General features: G+C 32.7%; 1 protein-coding gene across 4 annotated transcripts in view; it reads left to right on the top strand.

Moving 5' to 3' along the window:
• Positions 1-17,288, top strand: part of LOC130664536 (ATP-sensitive inward rectifier potassium channel 12-like) — a 312,330-nt gene that overhangs the window by 198,853 nt on the left and 96,189 nt on the right. For all 4 annotated transcript variants that reach the window (XM_057464484.1, XM_057464483.1, XM_057464482.1 and 1 more), the window contains 4 exons: positions 7,551-7,789; positions 7,864-8,137; positions 8,229-8,421; positions 8,488-8,709. In XM_057464484.1, coding sequence (XP_057320467.1) covers positions 7,551-7,789; positions 7,864-8,137; positions 8,229-8,421; positions 8,488-8,709 — 928 coding nt within the window. The remainder of the gene's footprint in view (positions 1-7,550; positions 7,790-7,863; positions 8,138-8,228; positions 8,422-8,487; positions 8,710-17,288) is intronic.

Here is a 17,288-nt window from a genome sequence, read left to right as displayed (position 1 = left end):
TTATTATTTATATTGATGTATTAATTATTTTTATTCGAATAAGCACCAGTAACCAAATTTAAATTTTTCAAGTGAAATACGTGTACGTGACAACGAGATACGATCCAGAATTGCGGCCGCTGTTCCTATTATTTGCAATGCAGCCCGTCGTTCAGGCCTTCCCCACTTGGCGGCACTTCGATCGCTCCTAACGCAGAGCTCGGTTGCACATGACACGGGCAAATTGCTCCTCGAATCTCTCGATGTTAGTTAAGTTTCAACAATAAATCAGTCGCGCACGTATACTATATGTCGTATAAATCTTTGCTACGATTGTTCGTGCCCATTGGCCACTCGTTCGGATGTCTATTCATTCGGCAGACTAACTCGCTGATTGATGTCAAGTCCCAAAATTTCCGCTGGCGGTATCACTGCACACGTCGTCCCTCGGCTATTGACGGCTGTTGTCGTCGGGTTGGGCATGTAGGTCGTAGCAGCGAATCCTCTTGGACTCTGGTGACCAGCAAACGAGTACCTACATTTCTCAAATTGCCACGATATCAACTTAAGCTAACTTAATTACTAACGAACTTATTACGATTATTATTACTATCAAATATCTCGAGTCTCGGATCCTTCTCGTACCAAGCTGCCAACTGAACGATAAAATTAACATACGCGGGAAAAGTTGCTCAAAAAGTTATTCAAAAATCGTGATCGTCCAAGTCAAAATACGGCAGCTGTCAAAATGCATATAACCTTACATTATTTAGTAATAATAATGTAAGGATTAACAAATAAATGGCCACGTGTCGGCGTCGAATTAGAAGGTGAAATTTAAAATGTCACAATATATATATATATAGGATATACACCAAACTGTACGTATGAAATATTTACAATTTAATTTGTGAAAAAGATTAATCTAACGGGTCACAATATCTAGCCTCAATCTAGCCTCATCGAACCCAAGTGAGTCTCAATCCAGCCTCACTGAGAAAAGAAAGCATTTTGAGCCTCAAATGATTCTGAATGATCCTCAAGAAGCCTTGATGAGCCTCAAATGAGCTCCGCTTTTAACAGGCTTCTTTTCTCACCTTCCCTCAAGTTTTTAGCCTGTTTTTTTTGTTGAAAAAAAACGTCACCTCAAAATGGCACACCCTAGTGTATAATATAAATGGTAAGTTATAGTCTGGTACAGTTAATGCTGGTGCATTCAGAAGCATCTCTTTTATTTTTATAAAAGCTTCTCGCTGTTCTGGTCTCCAAATCCAGGTAAATTTTTCACTGGTGATTGATGTAAGCAGACCTTGAATTTTTGCCACCATTTTCATGTGTCTTCTGTACTAATTTACCATTCCTAAGAACCGTCTGAGTTGTTTTTTATTAACTGGTTCTGGGTAGTCTCGTACGGCACTCAGCTTGTCAGGATCCGGGTGAAGTTCATTCCCCTTGATGATAAATCCTAAATATTTCATTTCTGCAACACAAACACGACATTTCTCACGCTTAATTAATAAGCCTACCTCTCTGAAGACTTTGAATAAAATCCCCAGGACTTGTAGATGACTATCATATGTTGGTGTTGCTACCACCCAATCGTCCATGTATGGATGAATATAATTCATCCAATAGGCTGATGATTTAACCTGACGTAAAACTTGTTTCATAGTTTGTATTATCAAATCCATATTCCTCTGGAATGTACCTGGTGCTGTTGATAAACCAAATTGCATTCTGATGAACTCAAATGACCCCATTTCTTCAACGGCGAACGCAGTAAATTTGCGATGCTCTGGTTCAATCTGAATTTGATAATGTGCGTTTGTGCAGTCAATGACACTTCGATATGCACCTTTTCTGATGACTTCCAATGATGTATCGATTCATTTCATGGGGTAATTTTCCATCTTCATGACCTTGTTCAGTGGTCTATAGTCTATGCACATTCTCCATGTTTTGATGTCGTCGACGTCTTGCCCTGGTAATAGTTTCTTCTTCACCATTACGGGTTGGAAACTCCACTCACTGGTACTGGGCTGGATGATTTTCTGCTCCAGTAACTGCTCAATAATTTTATGCAGAGCTTCAGTGACTTTCAATGACCTTCTATATGGCTTGACGCAAATCAGTGTATAATTTATAAGTTCGATTTTATATTCGACCCCTTTTAATGTCCCAAAATCTGCTTGGTGCATTAATGTAAATTCAGCGTCTAAATATCTGGTTAATTTGTCTAGATCGTTCTCGTTTAATTGAATAGTGCAGATTTGTTTACCTGGTATTACTGTTTCGCAAACCTTTTGCTGGTCATTGTGCTTCCACGTCCAAATCATTTTATCTGCAGATAGATGTATCCCGTGGTCGATCATAAATTTCATGCCAAAAATGATGTCATCTGGCATTTGAGTGAACATTTCAAACCACGCATTTATTTCGATCCCATCTATTTCAAATATGACAAATATCCGTCGTAAACTTCGAATCACTTAATTATCTGCTAAAATAAAAGAACTTATATCATTGTCAAATTTTGTTTTTGTGATATTATCTGGTATGTTATCTGCGACTTGTTGTGTCATCAAATTTCTGCTAGCTCTGGAGTCGAACAATGCTGTACATTTGATGTTATTTATTTTAACTGCACATAAAAAATGTTTTCTGACAGTTATTATAGCTTGGTTACATTGCGTTACTTTTTCTGTTCTCTGGACTCGGCTTACATGGTTCCTTTTCGATCCAACTTGTGTTGTTATTACCGCTGGTGTACGCGGTCTCTCCGGTAACGGTTCTACGCAGTAATCTGCCCAGCAACATTCTGAGATACAATTACCCATTTTGACACTATTCATATACCGATCACAAATTTTATTATTATTAATTTTATTATCACTTTCACCAGCTTCCGTCTCACTTGACGTCGGGTGGTCGTCTGTCACCACGTCGCATTCGTTATCTGTACTATAGTGGCTAGATGGTACACCCCCCGGCCGGCGAACTGGTGCTTGGGTAGAATTGACGAGTGGGATGAGTACAGCCTCCTGCATCTGGTGCACTCGTACTTCTAGTTTTTTATGCAACTACATGTTTTCACTGTTTCTTCCACTTTGAAACAGCGTACACAGACATTTACGCTGTCATCTTTGCAATCTCCGGTTTTATGATCGCTCTTTTTTCCACAGTTTAAACACGTGTAGGTGCCTCCTACTGATTTTGACAATAATCTCGATGTATTTGAACCTGATCTTTTGTTCCGCTCACTCGGTTGCGATCTGTCCCTGTAGTTGTGATTCTTATTCTTTTCAAATACGACGTTAAGTATTTCGTTATGACAGAGTGATTAGCTTGCCAAGTCTGGTCGTTGTTACCGTCGATGTTGTTGATGTTGCCGTAGAAACAGTTGGTATTCGAGGTAAACCTGGGTTAATAACTTGTTGTTGGTGTACACGACCACGACCATTTGGTAATCTACGAGAATCTTCGTTGCTAAATCCTTGTTGTTGAAAGTTATCCATTTTGTTTATATGTATTGACGCGAATATTTTGGATGACAGAGTTTTCTTTTATTTGGGGATTAATTTTAAGTTTCAAAGTTTCTATATATATTTGTATACTATTGTTTTATTTTATAATGGATTATTTTGTTTTTGTGAAGTAAATTTAGTTTATGTAAATGTCTTAGTTTATTATTTATTTATGATCAGCTTCTTAATGACTCATCGATGACTCATTAATTTATTTCTGTTAAAGTAATTAAGTAATTAAGTATTAATCCGATAATTAGATTTTGAATGATTAAATGAGTCAATTAAATAAATGAAAGTACTTTATCTATGTAAAATTTACTGCTTCTGTTTTGGCTATTTCCTGACACTAAATTTTATTTGATTTTTCGGTAGTTACATTTTATTTTAATCTCCTGAATTGTTTTATTAGTGAGAATTCTGTATTAGTAATTTTATAAGAATTTAATCCCCAAATAATATTTTAGATCTTTATCTTTTATTTTCGACACTTTTATTTATTTTTGTGTTTGTCACAATTCTTTCAAATTTATCTATCTTCTGTAATTTCTTTTAACAGATATTTTGTAATTTCTATTAATAGATATTTTAATCCAACGATTTATTTTATGTTGTAGTAAAATTTTCTATCCCAAAATAATTTATAACTTTTCTATCCCACACTTTTCAAAATTTTTCCAGTTTTAACTTTTTACCCACACAATATTATTTTAAAATTTTCTGAATAAAATTTCACTTAAAATTTTCCCCACACACTTTATTTTAGAATCTTCTACTTAAAATGATTTTTTTCAAAATTACAAATTTTACCCACACAATTTTACTCCAACCAATTCACAAATCCTCAGCCCTCTCACAAAATTTTACGGGGGGTTTACTTTTTAAGTTGGGCGCCAAATATGACAGAGTGATTAGCTTGCCAAGTCTGGTCGCACCTAAGTATTATAGTCGAATATTAGGGCGCCACTGGAAGATGGACTCGGCTTTCCAGAACCGGATGTTAATGTAATTATTTTGGATGCTCAGGGTCGTTCGTAAATTTTATAATTTTGTGAGAGAGGAGAGGAATGATGAACAGGCTGAAATAATTTTATTTAAAACTATGCTTTCAATTCTAATTATTATAAGCACCTTGCTTTTATTTATTTACCCTTAATACAACTATAACCTTATGACAAACTAAATTCTTATGACAAACTTATTTTCCTCGTCCCCTGGACGGTTATCTTATGACAAACTAATATTTTCTCGTCCCCTGGACGGTTTACTTACGACAAACTAAATTTCCTCGTCCCCTGGACGGTTCTCTTATGACAAACTAATTTTTACCTCGTCCCCTGGACGGAATCTTATGACAAACTAAATTGCGTCCCCTGGACGTTTCCACACACACACACTCCCACGTTAAAATACCGTCCCCTGGACGTTAAACCTTAATTAACCTTTATAGATCCGTCCCCTGGACGTTAACCAAAATTTTACTTAAAATTTAAACTAAAACATCCCCTGGATGTATAACTAATTTACTCTTAACATGTCCACCGGACCTAAATCACAGACACAGTTTTCCTTTACACTAAATTGACTCTATAATTAATTGACTTTTGCTTTAATTTTACAACTCCAAATTTTCAATTAATTAATTAATTTTTGGTTCAATATAATTTATTAATTAATTAATTTTAACGCTTATAATATTTCAATTTTAACTTTGTCATTTAACCATTCACTTTCTTTTCAATTTATCCATTAATTAATTGATTGTAAATTTCCACGCATATAATTCTACTATTTTATTCGCCACAATTAATATTTATCAATTACTTTTAATTTATAATTTCCTCTTTTTTAATTTTCACAACTAAATTTAATTCACTCACAAAATAATCCGTTTTCCAATTTGACTCAATATTTGATTTACCCAAAATTCTAGCGTCCTTTTTAACTTTTAATTATTTAATTATTTATTTAATTTTTACTAAAATTAATTATCACTAAGTCACGACTAGAATCTATTTATAAATTGACTAGAAATTCGGCCATAGAGTTGGTGTCACTCAGGTCCAGAATTTTACCGACGGATTAGAGTAAATTGAAATTAATTATAAATTAATTCAGCCACTGGAATAAATTCCGGCCTCGATTAATTTATTGACTTTATTTTATAATTTAATTGATTAATATTTCACGCGCAAAATTATTTTATTTCGGCCAACCCGAGTCGAAATTCAAGTCGTAGATTCAACGTTTTGAACGTTCAAATCGTAAATTCAACGTATTGGACGTTGAAATCGTAATTTGAACGTATTGAACGTTGAAATCGTAGTTTGAACGTATTGAACGTTAAAAACGTTAGTTGAACGTATTCAACGTATTGTGAGCGTAAATCAAACCGATAAGGAGTGTAAATAAGTAATATCAAAACTATTTCAGGGTCAAAAAATTATTAATAAATAAATAATTAACTCCGCTCAGTAACCTCTGATTTCATGTTACTCATTCTCATGACATTTTTACAATCAACTCAGTGTTCATATAGAGTCAATATGATTATTTCAATTAATAACTTAAGCTCAGTTATACAATTCGTATTCAATTTATCACGTATTCATGAGCTTATACATTCATCAGTATTAAGTAATTAAATCGACGATTTAATGATGTAACCTAGTGATATTATGTGCTGTGACGAATTAAAATATTGTTATATTTCTTAATATGCGTATTTTTCCACTATCCCAACCACCAACCAGTCATGGCATTTATTTAAAATATTATAATTACAACATTAATTAATTATTTCAAGTGCTCTCATGATTGAAAGATTCTGTAATTTCAGTTTATTTATGTAGACCATTTAAATATAGTGGAAACCTAAACATGCAAACATGCAAATAACTTTTTCAATAAGACAATTCATAGATAAATTGAGAAAAATATAGATAGCCCAAACTAGGAATCGAACCTAGACCAATTCGGTATCGCGCCGAGTGCTCTACCAGTTGAGCTATCCAGCATTATACTATATTCCATTCAATTTGATCTATAACTTATTGAGCCACACCGTCCATCGTACGGTAATACATTATTTTAATATAGTGGAAACCTAAATTCTATTCAATAATTATTTAGATTATTCTCATGCTCAATTGTTTATTCACAATTAAACTTGCGCTCGGTAATCTCTGTTATCATGCTACCACATGTTGTGAAATAAATTCAAATCAGTGTAATTTATAATAGACTCATTGCAATCAATTAAACTAAGTGGTCAATTTTCTCGAAAACTCAATGTACTCAAATATCTACACGTTTGGTACTCATAATAATAATATATGAATTAATCAAGTGTTCGATATGAATTTTTCGCTCAGTAACCTCTAAATTCATGTTACTTGTTCCCATGACAACTTATTAACCAACTCGATGTTCATATAGACTCAATGATTATTTCAATTAATTACTCGAGCTTAATTATAGAAAGAATATTCAATTCATCACGTATCCCCGAGCTCAAGCAGTCATCAGTATTAAATAAAGGAAATCAACGATTTTATTTATGTAACCCAGTATATTATGCTGTAACAAATAAACATATTATTATATTTTTAAATATGCATATTTTTCCAACATCCTAACTACCAACCAGTCCTGGCATGCATTTATAAATTGATTATTTCAACAGATCGACTCAGGTATGCACTAATTGCCATAAATAATATAAAGTCAAATACTCCCTATTTCTTCCTCTCTATGTTTTTTTTTCTGTTATTTTACATATTACTCTATACATTCAAATCGAGGTTAAGATCACCAAAGCAGTTTCATTTCCGTCACACGTACTGAGTTCTACGCGCTCTTTTGTTTTATGGCATTCCGAATTTCTTCTTGTTTACAATGTTAAATCGAAATTGTACATTACTTAAATGATTAAGCTTTAATCAGCTGTTAAAAATGATAACGAATACGTCTTTTATTTGAACAGTTTGTATGTGTTTGTAATTAGACGTTGATAGACAAACCAATGATTTTATTATTATTCTACAGGATATTTTCACAACTTTAGTGGATGCTCAATGGCGCTGGACGCTGCTCGTGTTTTCCATGAATTTCCTGCTGTCTTGGCTCGGTTTTGCTATCGTGTGGTGGTTGATTGGATATGTCCACGGTGATTTTAATGATGATCAGTCTCGTGGTTCGAATAAAACTTTCATTCCATGTGTTGAAGATATTCATGGTTTTACGAGCTGTTTTTTATTTTCCGTTGAGACTCAACACACTATTGGGTTAATAATTATTACTCTATGTCAATGTAACAATGTTGGTACTTTCAATTTCTTACTTTCTATTATGCCCTTAGGTATGGCTCAAAGCATACTACGGAAGAATGTCCAGAAGCCATTTTTATAATGTGTATCCAGTCAATGACTGGTGTTATTCTCCAAGCATTTATGGTCGGAATAGTGTTTGCGAAACTATCTCGACCTAAAAAGAGGACACAAACTCTACTTTTTTCTCGAAACGCAGTCATTTGTCAACGAGATGGACAGCCATGTTTAATGTTTCGAGTTGGAGATATGAGAAAAAGTCACATTATTGAAGCTCATATCCGTGCTCAATTAATAAATAAAAAGGTATTTGAGATCTTGAGCATTGATGTTTCATGTTTGCTGTGAAATTATTATAGACATCTAATTAAAAAAAACTGTTTTCGTAATCTGGAAGGTAACTAGAGAAGGAGAATCACTTCCATTCTTCCAAACCGAGCTCAGAGTAGGGGGTGATGGTGAAGAGGATAAAATATTTTTTATTTGGCCTACAACAATCGTTCATAAAATCAATCGACTTTCACCTCTCTATTATCTTTCTGCAAGTGATATGCTTAGGGAAAGATTTGAAATTATTGTAATGTTAGAAGGTTCATATCATTTGTATAAGTGCATCATCAACATATGATCTGCTTGTTATTATATATATTTTTTAGGCGTAATAGAATCAACTGGGATGACTACACAAGCAAGAAGCTCTTATCTTCCATCGGAAATCCTGTGGGGTCACAGATTTGAACAAATCATTACATTTAGAAAAGAAACTGGTGAATATGAAGTAGACTACACACTTTTTAACAATACATATGAAGTTGATACACCTCTGTGCTCTGCGGCCCAGTTAGATGAAGTTAAAATTATAGATCACGAAAATGAAGGTACGTAGGGCTTCATTTTATCACATGATTAAATATATCTGCTTGGAATATAATTTCTTATGTAAAATCATGAAAGAACGAATGAAATTACTTGTATTGGTTTAAAGATAAATAATTCTAATTGAGGCTAACTTGATGAAACTTTAAATTTTTCAAATAATGTTATATATTGTAAGTTCTTATTTAGTTTATATAAATCAGGCTAACACTTTTGGAGGGTTGACTAGCCCCAAGTGTGCTGTTTGAGTATTTATTAAAAAAAGTTTTATTTTACAAAATTACCATTTATTGATAGGGGTACCAAAGTTTGTCCCAAACGATACCCTTTTGACGGCTCAACAACACATGAGCTTGATGGCTCGATACTAATATGCCAGTCTGATGCTTAACACCAAAGCTAGTCCTCTGACAACAACTTGCGGTAGTATTAGCATTGCTGGCTCGCGGAGAACTTCCTCTGATGTAATTTATAGATAATCTATTGTGATATTCACGACGATACCTTGGCTCCGTCGGCCGACCTGTAACGTATGATTTGCTTCTGCTTAGTTGACTTCGAGGCATAAGAGATGAAATCCAAATAGCTAATTAGCGATCTGAACGAGGAAAGAGCGGAACAGCCAATTTGCGCTTACCTCTTTCAAGCTTGTAACAGAATTAGAATTGATATTAGGTTGGATTGTTGGTGTCTGTTACTGTTACCCTGGAGACAAGTGCCCTTTAAAATCTTGCGAGAAACTGACTTCGTTTTGATCTCTTTCAAATTATATACAATAAAACAACGTTAACACCACATCTTAGTTTTTTTTGTAGTCATCCTTCCAAAACCTTATTCATATAATTATATCGAAGATAAAGGCAAACATCGGATTGCGATTCGAATCGCAAAAAGTAAGAAAACTTATAATTGATCAAATAATCGACGATCTGGGCTAATGGAGGACTATCGATATCTCAATGAGGCTCAACCTGGACTTAATAATAATTAAAAATAGTTTAAGTTAATATTGGAAAATTTCCAGTATGTAACAGTGGTGCTGGTACCAGGACCAACAACCATTATTTATCAGCAATAAATTTAATTGTTCAGTATTAAATTGATATTGAAAAATTTCCAGTATGTAACAGTACCATATTTTAATCCAAAATATTTAAAAGTTTTTAAGTAATAAATTGCTAAAGGCAAAATCACAAATTTATAAACAATTGACTAAGAACGGCTGAAACAGCCGCTCAGCACGCGCGCTGCTCGGGCGATCACCGAAGTTAAGTAGCATCGAGTATGATAACTACTTGGTTGGGTGACTGCTTAGCCACGCGTCGGGTTCGAACGAAGGTCTCTGACCGTTAGGCGCGGGATGAAGATCGAGTGATCGGTAAAATTGGAATTTTATTGATCACTGGAGCTTCACCTAAACCGAACTGTACTGGCTAGGTTTTCTCTGTGGTTTCCCTACGCCACTGCACTACCATTGCCAGGGAGGTAGCGGGTCATCATCGTAATGATGTAGTACAGTATAAGCACAAGTCGGGCCATAGCCGCACAAATTGGGTGTAAAGGAATAATAAGCTTAGGAAATTAAGAAGCAAGGAAATTTATAACAATATATTCTGAAAAAAACTAATAAGTTGTACAGTAAAGGAAAAATAATAAATAAAATCATAAACAATTGATTACATCTATAACAGATAGTTATATTTTCGTTGGGTTATGCACTTATTTTTATTGGAAATAAAAATATGCTTGTTTAAAGCTCGAACTGAACTCAATAGCTCAATTCATAAATATGTTATTGCGAAAAAACTATTAGGTAGATTTTTTTAAAAATCTAGGTATTGTATTTGTCCTCATGGTCGATTTTTCAAGGAATTTTGTCACAACCTATCATAATTAGTTGAGTAGAGTTCGAAAATATCATTCGTTGAAAAATTTATATATGTATGTATATATATATATATATATATATATATATATATATATATATATATATATATATTGTGACGTTATTTTTTTTGGACGAGGCTTGGATTGAGTTGACGTCACAAGCACCAACTGATTTTGGGACATAACCGAGCATGGTAACTCAAGATTTAGAGTTTAGCTACAGTAAATTACAATTTTTATACAGTTTTTTTTTGGTGATCGAGTTCTAGTTAAGAATAAAATATGGAGTAACGTTTGGCTACAGAAAATTTATATGGGAAATTTATTGTGGGATATGGGTGGAGATTAGAGTTGGGTAAAAGATAAAGTTTGAGTTTTGGAATTTTCAGTTTTTGGTTTATTGAGTGTGTGGAAAAGTCGGAGCAACCGTGGAATGGGGCTCAAGTAATTGCCACCCGGTTGTATCTGATGTCAGGATGCTTGCCTGACCCTATGAGACTTTCATGTGGAGTGCAGAGGTCTAGCTGAAATGCTAGCGCTCCAAAATAGGGACTATGGACTAGGTGTAAGAGATCAGTTTTTGTTATTATGATTGGCAGGACTCAGCGATGGTTTAGTGACCACTATCGCTGTGGAAGCCGCTATTTCTGGTCATTTTTGGAGTTTTGGGTTTTGTTGGTAGGCCTCAGTGGACAGCTTTGACCAGTGTGCTGCTGAGGGTAACCATTGGTCACTTAGATTTAAGAATTTAGTCTGCGATCTCACCGAAGCCAAGTCCAGGAGAGCGCACACATTGGGATATCCATACTTAATATCGAGTTGGAGTTATGGAGTAGAGTATAGAGAGTCGGTATAAATGGCGATGATGTTTTTAGTTTGGGGAGTACAGTAGGGGATTCGACTCTGGTCGCTCGAAGCGAGCAGACGTGTTCAGGAGTGAGGCTTCAGAAAGCTACAGGTTGGAGTAATCGTTACAGATGTATTGCTTTAAACAGTGTGAGCTTTACTTGATATTTTATTCATCAGTAATCAGGTATGAGATAATTATTATAAATAATTAATCGAGTTTGAGTTAGAATCTTGAGGTATTATGCTACGGTTTTAGTTAAAGAAAAGATATAAGATTTGTGAAAAGTATGAGAAAGTAGTTACAGTTTTGAGTCAGGTTCGCGATCTAATGTTAATATTATTTTTATAAAATAATTATAGGGAATATGTTAGTCAGTAAGTTAATTATTGCCAATGAACGTCAAAAATGAGGTCCAGGTACGTTAGTCGTACGATTTTTGCTACAGCAAGTATGCTAGAGTAACAAATTTAAGATTATGGTTCCCGTTCACCGAGTACTATTTGAGTATCGGTTGGCTCCAGTTATTTAATTATTTTAATTAATTATTTTTAATTAATTTAGTTATAAGGTTTTGACGCGCATCATTTAGATGCCAAGTTGCCGTTCGGATTTACTGGATCGTTGTATTTTTCGGATTCAGTATTTTGTTATAGAGAGTAAGATTATTTGTATTATGTTCTAGTATTTGATTTATTTTATTGTTAAATAAAAATTGCAAATCATTTAATAATTTACACGAGTTTGGGATGATTTAACCCGGACCACTCCCTCTCTCCATAAACCTACACACTGAGCGACACCACGGCATACCGTAACTCTGTTTTTAGTGCTCCAGCCTCTGTCTTGTTTTGCTATTAAGTTTGAGCATTTTAGTTTAAGTTTTGAATTTTATTTCTGCGTGGTTTTGGTGATAATTCCACAGATCAAAAATTATCCACCTCGTTTATGCGTGGTTTATGAAATAATTCCACAGATCAAAAATTATTAAAATTTTCGTAATTTACTGGTTTGGTAATTCCAGTGATAAAAATTACCTGGCGCCCTATTAGTATCGAGACTGGAGGCTAAGGACAGAGAACGAAGTTGTAGCGCAAAGATTAGCGTATAATTTTTGCGTTATAATATATATATATGTAATAGAACCAAGTTTTGAGAACACGATTGCGCCTAGAATCCTTATCGGATCCTAATGAAATTTTTTACACTTATTCGATGGGTGATTACCACGGTTAAGTTCGAAGATGGGCTAAATCGTTCGATTAGTTTAGAAGATATGGCTGTTTCAAATTCCCACGATTTTAAAAAAAAAAACAATTTTATCCACTTTCAAGTTCATATAACTTTAAAACTAAAACTCATAGATAATTTCCGTAAAAAGTATTTGAAAGCTTGTCTAATAAGCTTTAATTTATGACCTTAGACTTGATGTTTTGACCATTTCTTCAAATAATTTGGGGCCTTGAAAATTTTAATGGAATCAAAAAATGTTGAAAATATGGTTTTCATTTAACATCATTTATGCATTTCCCATTATAATACAATTTTGTCAGTTGTATTATAGTGTGAACAAAATAACCTGTAAATTTCACTGCTATTTTATATTTTAAAAGTATTTTTTTTATTATTTATGCTGTTTCAATCGTACCTGTACGTCCTATAATTATAACTGATCTTGCCATCGTAATAGTAATTACAATGAAGGTTAGTTTAGTACATTACCTATATAATGTTTTGTCAAATCAACTATCTGAAGTTCTCTATCGAAAATAGTCGTTGTCTTTTTTTACTCTCACTCTTAGAAAACGAGCCTAATTTCATATCATGACTATACACTAACATGTATCACAAGATATGTATGTATGAAACTTTTTATATAGATTAATTGGAAAATCTACCTTCTATTTCGGCTGCCGAATGGCCTTTTTTTTTTTTTTTTCTACGGATTTTTCACTTGTAGGGGAAAACCGTAGCATAGGGAAAAAGCCATTTGTCAGACGAAATAGAAGGTAGATTTCTTACTCAATCGATCGAATAAGTTAATTTCGTACATAAATATCTTGTGATACATGTGAGTGTGTAGTCACGGTATGAAATCAGACTCGCTTTCTAAGAGTGAGGGTAAAAAAGAACAACGACTTACTGTCTCGGAGAACTTCAGACAGTTTATTTGACAAAATATTGTATAGATAATCTACCAATATAACCTTTACGTAAATCAAGTATTGCTATATTCATAGTCTACAATGTTTATTTAATTTTTAGATGATGACTATAACCTAAGAGTATTACTATTGACAGAATATTATCTTTCAATGCGAACAAATTAAAAGATTATTTTATTATTGACAAGAGAAATTTAACGAAAATTGATTTTAATGTGTAATGCATAAGTTATTAAGACTTAAAACCATAAAAGATGCGCGTTTTTATATTAAACAAAATTTTCATTGCTATAAAAGTATTATAAAACAGTAACAATGTCAAGTTTAAGGTACAAAGTTGAAGCCAATCAAGTCATTTCTAAGATACATTAGGTAAAATGACCTAAATTATTTAGTTTCAGAGTTATACAAACCTTAATAATTGAAAGATCCCAATAAAATATAACTGATAGAATTGGATTATACTGAAAAATGCATAAGTTATCAGGACAAAAAACCATACTTTTAAATTTACTTGATTCTGTCCAAACATTCAGGTCTACCAAATTCTTGGATAAAGGAGTCAAACCATAACGTTTAAGATGAAAAATTCCAACTTACTGAACAAACCTTAGGATAATTTCTGCAGAAATCGTCTAAGAGTTTTGAATTCAAAGTTATACAACTTTAACAGTAAATAAAAACAGGTTTTTTCCAAAAATTCGTTGAAATTTCAAACAGCTATAACTTCTGAACTACACGGAAAAAAAAAATTGCGCTTATCGCTCACCAACGGAGAGCGACAGTTGTATCGTGATTAGTACTAAATTGTTACATGATTTTGACGATATATATACCGATATGAATGAAAAACTTGATACTTATTATAATGATCCTACGGATTGTAAATATACTTAAATGCATAGTGATCGTCAGTTAACGTATCCATATCGTATCAAAACGGATAGTGATTATCGCCATCTACTCCTCAAGCACCACCGATCGTATCCAAATTTTTTATTTATAAAATTATTAATTACGTAAGCGCACACAATGACGATCAAACAATTCGAATTATATATTTAATGCAAGAATTTCTTTTTTTCGTCGATTAATTTTTTAATTTATCGTTGAAAAAAAAGACTGTCAAATTTACATCAATTAATTACGCATATTCTATTGCTTTACATTTCTTGATATTAAATAATAATAATTGTTTATTGCACTTATTAGTATTATTAGCATGTAATTAGTAATTCCAACTAAACATCAAATTGTAAAGAAGTTAGAAATAAAAATTTATCTATTTTAATCTCAAATTTTTTATGGCTATATGTCAACAAAACGGATCGTTACTATAGCACAACGATCTTATAATTTCGGGATCCGCCTGGATCGCGATAATCCCGATCCGATAGACCAAGACTTTCCGTATACAAAGTACAACCAACCGAGGAGAGTGAATATCACAATACCGTTGAGTGGTGAGCGCAATATTTTTGTCCCCGTGTAATCGACCGATTTAGCCAATAGTCGAACTTAATTAAAAAAGGCCAATCAGCAGCCGAAATGAAAGGTAGATTTTCCCATTAATCTATATAAAAAGTTTCATACATACATATCTTGTGATACATGTTAGTGTATAGTCATGATATGAAATTAGGCTCGTTTTCTATGAGTGAAGGTAAAAAAAAGACAAGGACTATTTTCGATAGAGAACTTCAGATAGTTGATTTGACAAAACATTATATAGGTTATGTACCAAACTAACCTTCACGTAAACAAAGTATAGAGATTTAATTAGTATGAGATCATAATTGTTTTCGCTCGTACGGTGGCAAAACCAGTTATAATTATAGGACGTACAGGTACGATTAAAACATCATAAATAATAAAAGAAATACTTTTAAAATATAAAATAGCTGTAAAATTTACAGGTTTTTTTGTTCACAATAAGATACAACTGAAAAAATTGTATTTCATGGGAAATGCATAAGTGATGTGGAATAAACACCATATTCTCAACATTTTTTGATTACATTCGAATTTTCAAGGCTATTACATTATTAGAAGAAATAGTCAAAACATAATGTTTAGAGTCAAAAATTAAAGCTTACTAAACAAGCTTTAAGATACTTTCTTTGAAATTGTCTATCAGTTTTAGTTTTAATGTTATTTGATTCAAACAGCCATTACTTCAAATCTAATCAACCAATTTAGGTCATCTTCAAATTTGTTCAAAATAATCGCCTATACAATAAGTGTAGAAAATTTCATTAAGATCCGAATAGAATTGTGGGTGCTATCGTAATGACAAAACCAGTAATAATCGTTGGCCGTACAGGTACATTTAAAACATCATAAGTTATACAAGAAATACTTTTAAAATATAAAACAGCTGTGAAATTTACGGATTATTTTGGTCACAATAAAAAACAACTTACAAAATTGGACTATAATAAGAAATGCATAAGTTATATGGAACGAAAACCATATTTTAAACATTTTTTGATTCCAGTAGAACATTTAAGGCTATCAAATTATTAAAAAAAATGGTCGAAATATAAAGATTAAGGTCATTTTTTATTTGACTAATACCTCAGAAAATATCAATCCGAGTGATTCGGTGCTCAAGACCTTTTTTGTAGAAAATTGAATGTCCTATAAAATTATCGTTCACATTTTTTCTGTAGGTCTTGTTGTTGAGAGAAAAAACAAGAATCCTATGAAAAAATTCAGTTTAGCGGTCCGTACTACCCCACCTGTATGAGTTACGACTTCGCGACCATGGGCACTTTTGTAGAACATTTAATTCTGAGAAAATCGCAACTTTGGGCGAGTTGATATCATAAAATGCCGCTGAGTTATAGAAGTTTAAAAAATAAAAAACCAAGTTTATGTGTATTTTAAATGGAAAATCTTCACACGCTGTGGTCGAATACTTGATTATAATATTAAGGGCTCAATCTCTCAGGGATTTTTTTTGGGGGTATTTCCAAAATAATTTCGGGATGAGAGCGAAAAAAAAAATAGTCGCAAAAAAAAGCACCTTAACATATATATAAATATATATATATATATATATATATATATATATGGTTCCGTAACGAAATATCCTAAGACAAAATAACCGCGACAAAATAACCGCGGGTCAAACATCCTCACCACAAAATAACCACGTGACACAATATCCGCGCGATAAAATTTACCGGAAAAACTAAATTAGTTGACGAAGCAACCGTGACAAAATAATCGTACGGTCAAATATCAGTTGCCAAAAAAACGTCAAATCAATATATTTGAAAAACTAATTAATAATGATTAATTAGGAATTATCAAGCAAGGTTTGGCAAGTTTTATTATTGAAGTACACAATAATAATTTTTATATATAACAATATTATTAATGATCTGCAAATATAATGATCTAATGACATAACTATTTTAATTCATAAATACATTCAAATTATCGAGTATACATTTGTCATGATTTGAAGAGAAATACCTGAGATTTTCTATGATATTGGTTAAAGTGAATGAATCTGGATTATATTTACAACAAACATAATCAAAATAACGACTAATTTATAATTTAAACATTAAATCTTAAATAGTTGATAGTTACGAAATTTATGAGCTTAACTTAGATTTAAGAAATATTCATTTTATTATGTTAAAATTTTAGTTTAGTAAGGAAAGTTATA

The sequence above is a fragment of the Microplitis mediator genome, chromosome 3 (assembly GCF_029852145.1).
Source record: "Microplitis mediator isolate UGA2020A chromosome 3, iyMicMedi2.1, whole genome shotgun sequence".
Taxonomy (NCBI): Eukaryota; Metazoa; Arthropoda; class Insecta; order Hymenoptera; family Braconidae; genus Microplitis; species Microplitis mediator.
Note: the sequence above shows the minus strand (reverse complement) of the source record. Positions and strands in the feature narration are given on the sequence as shown.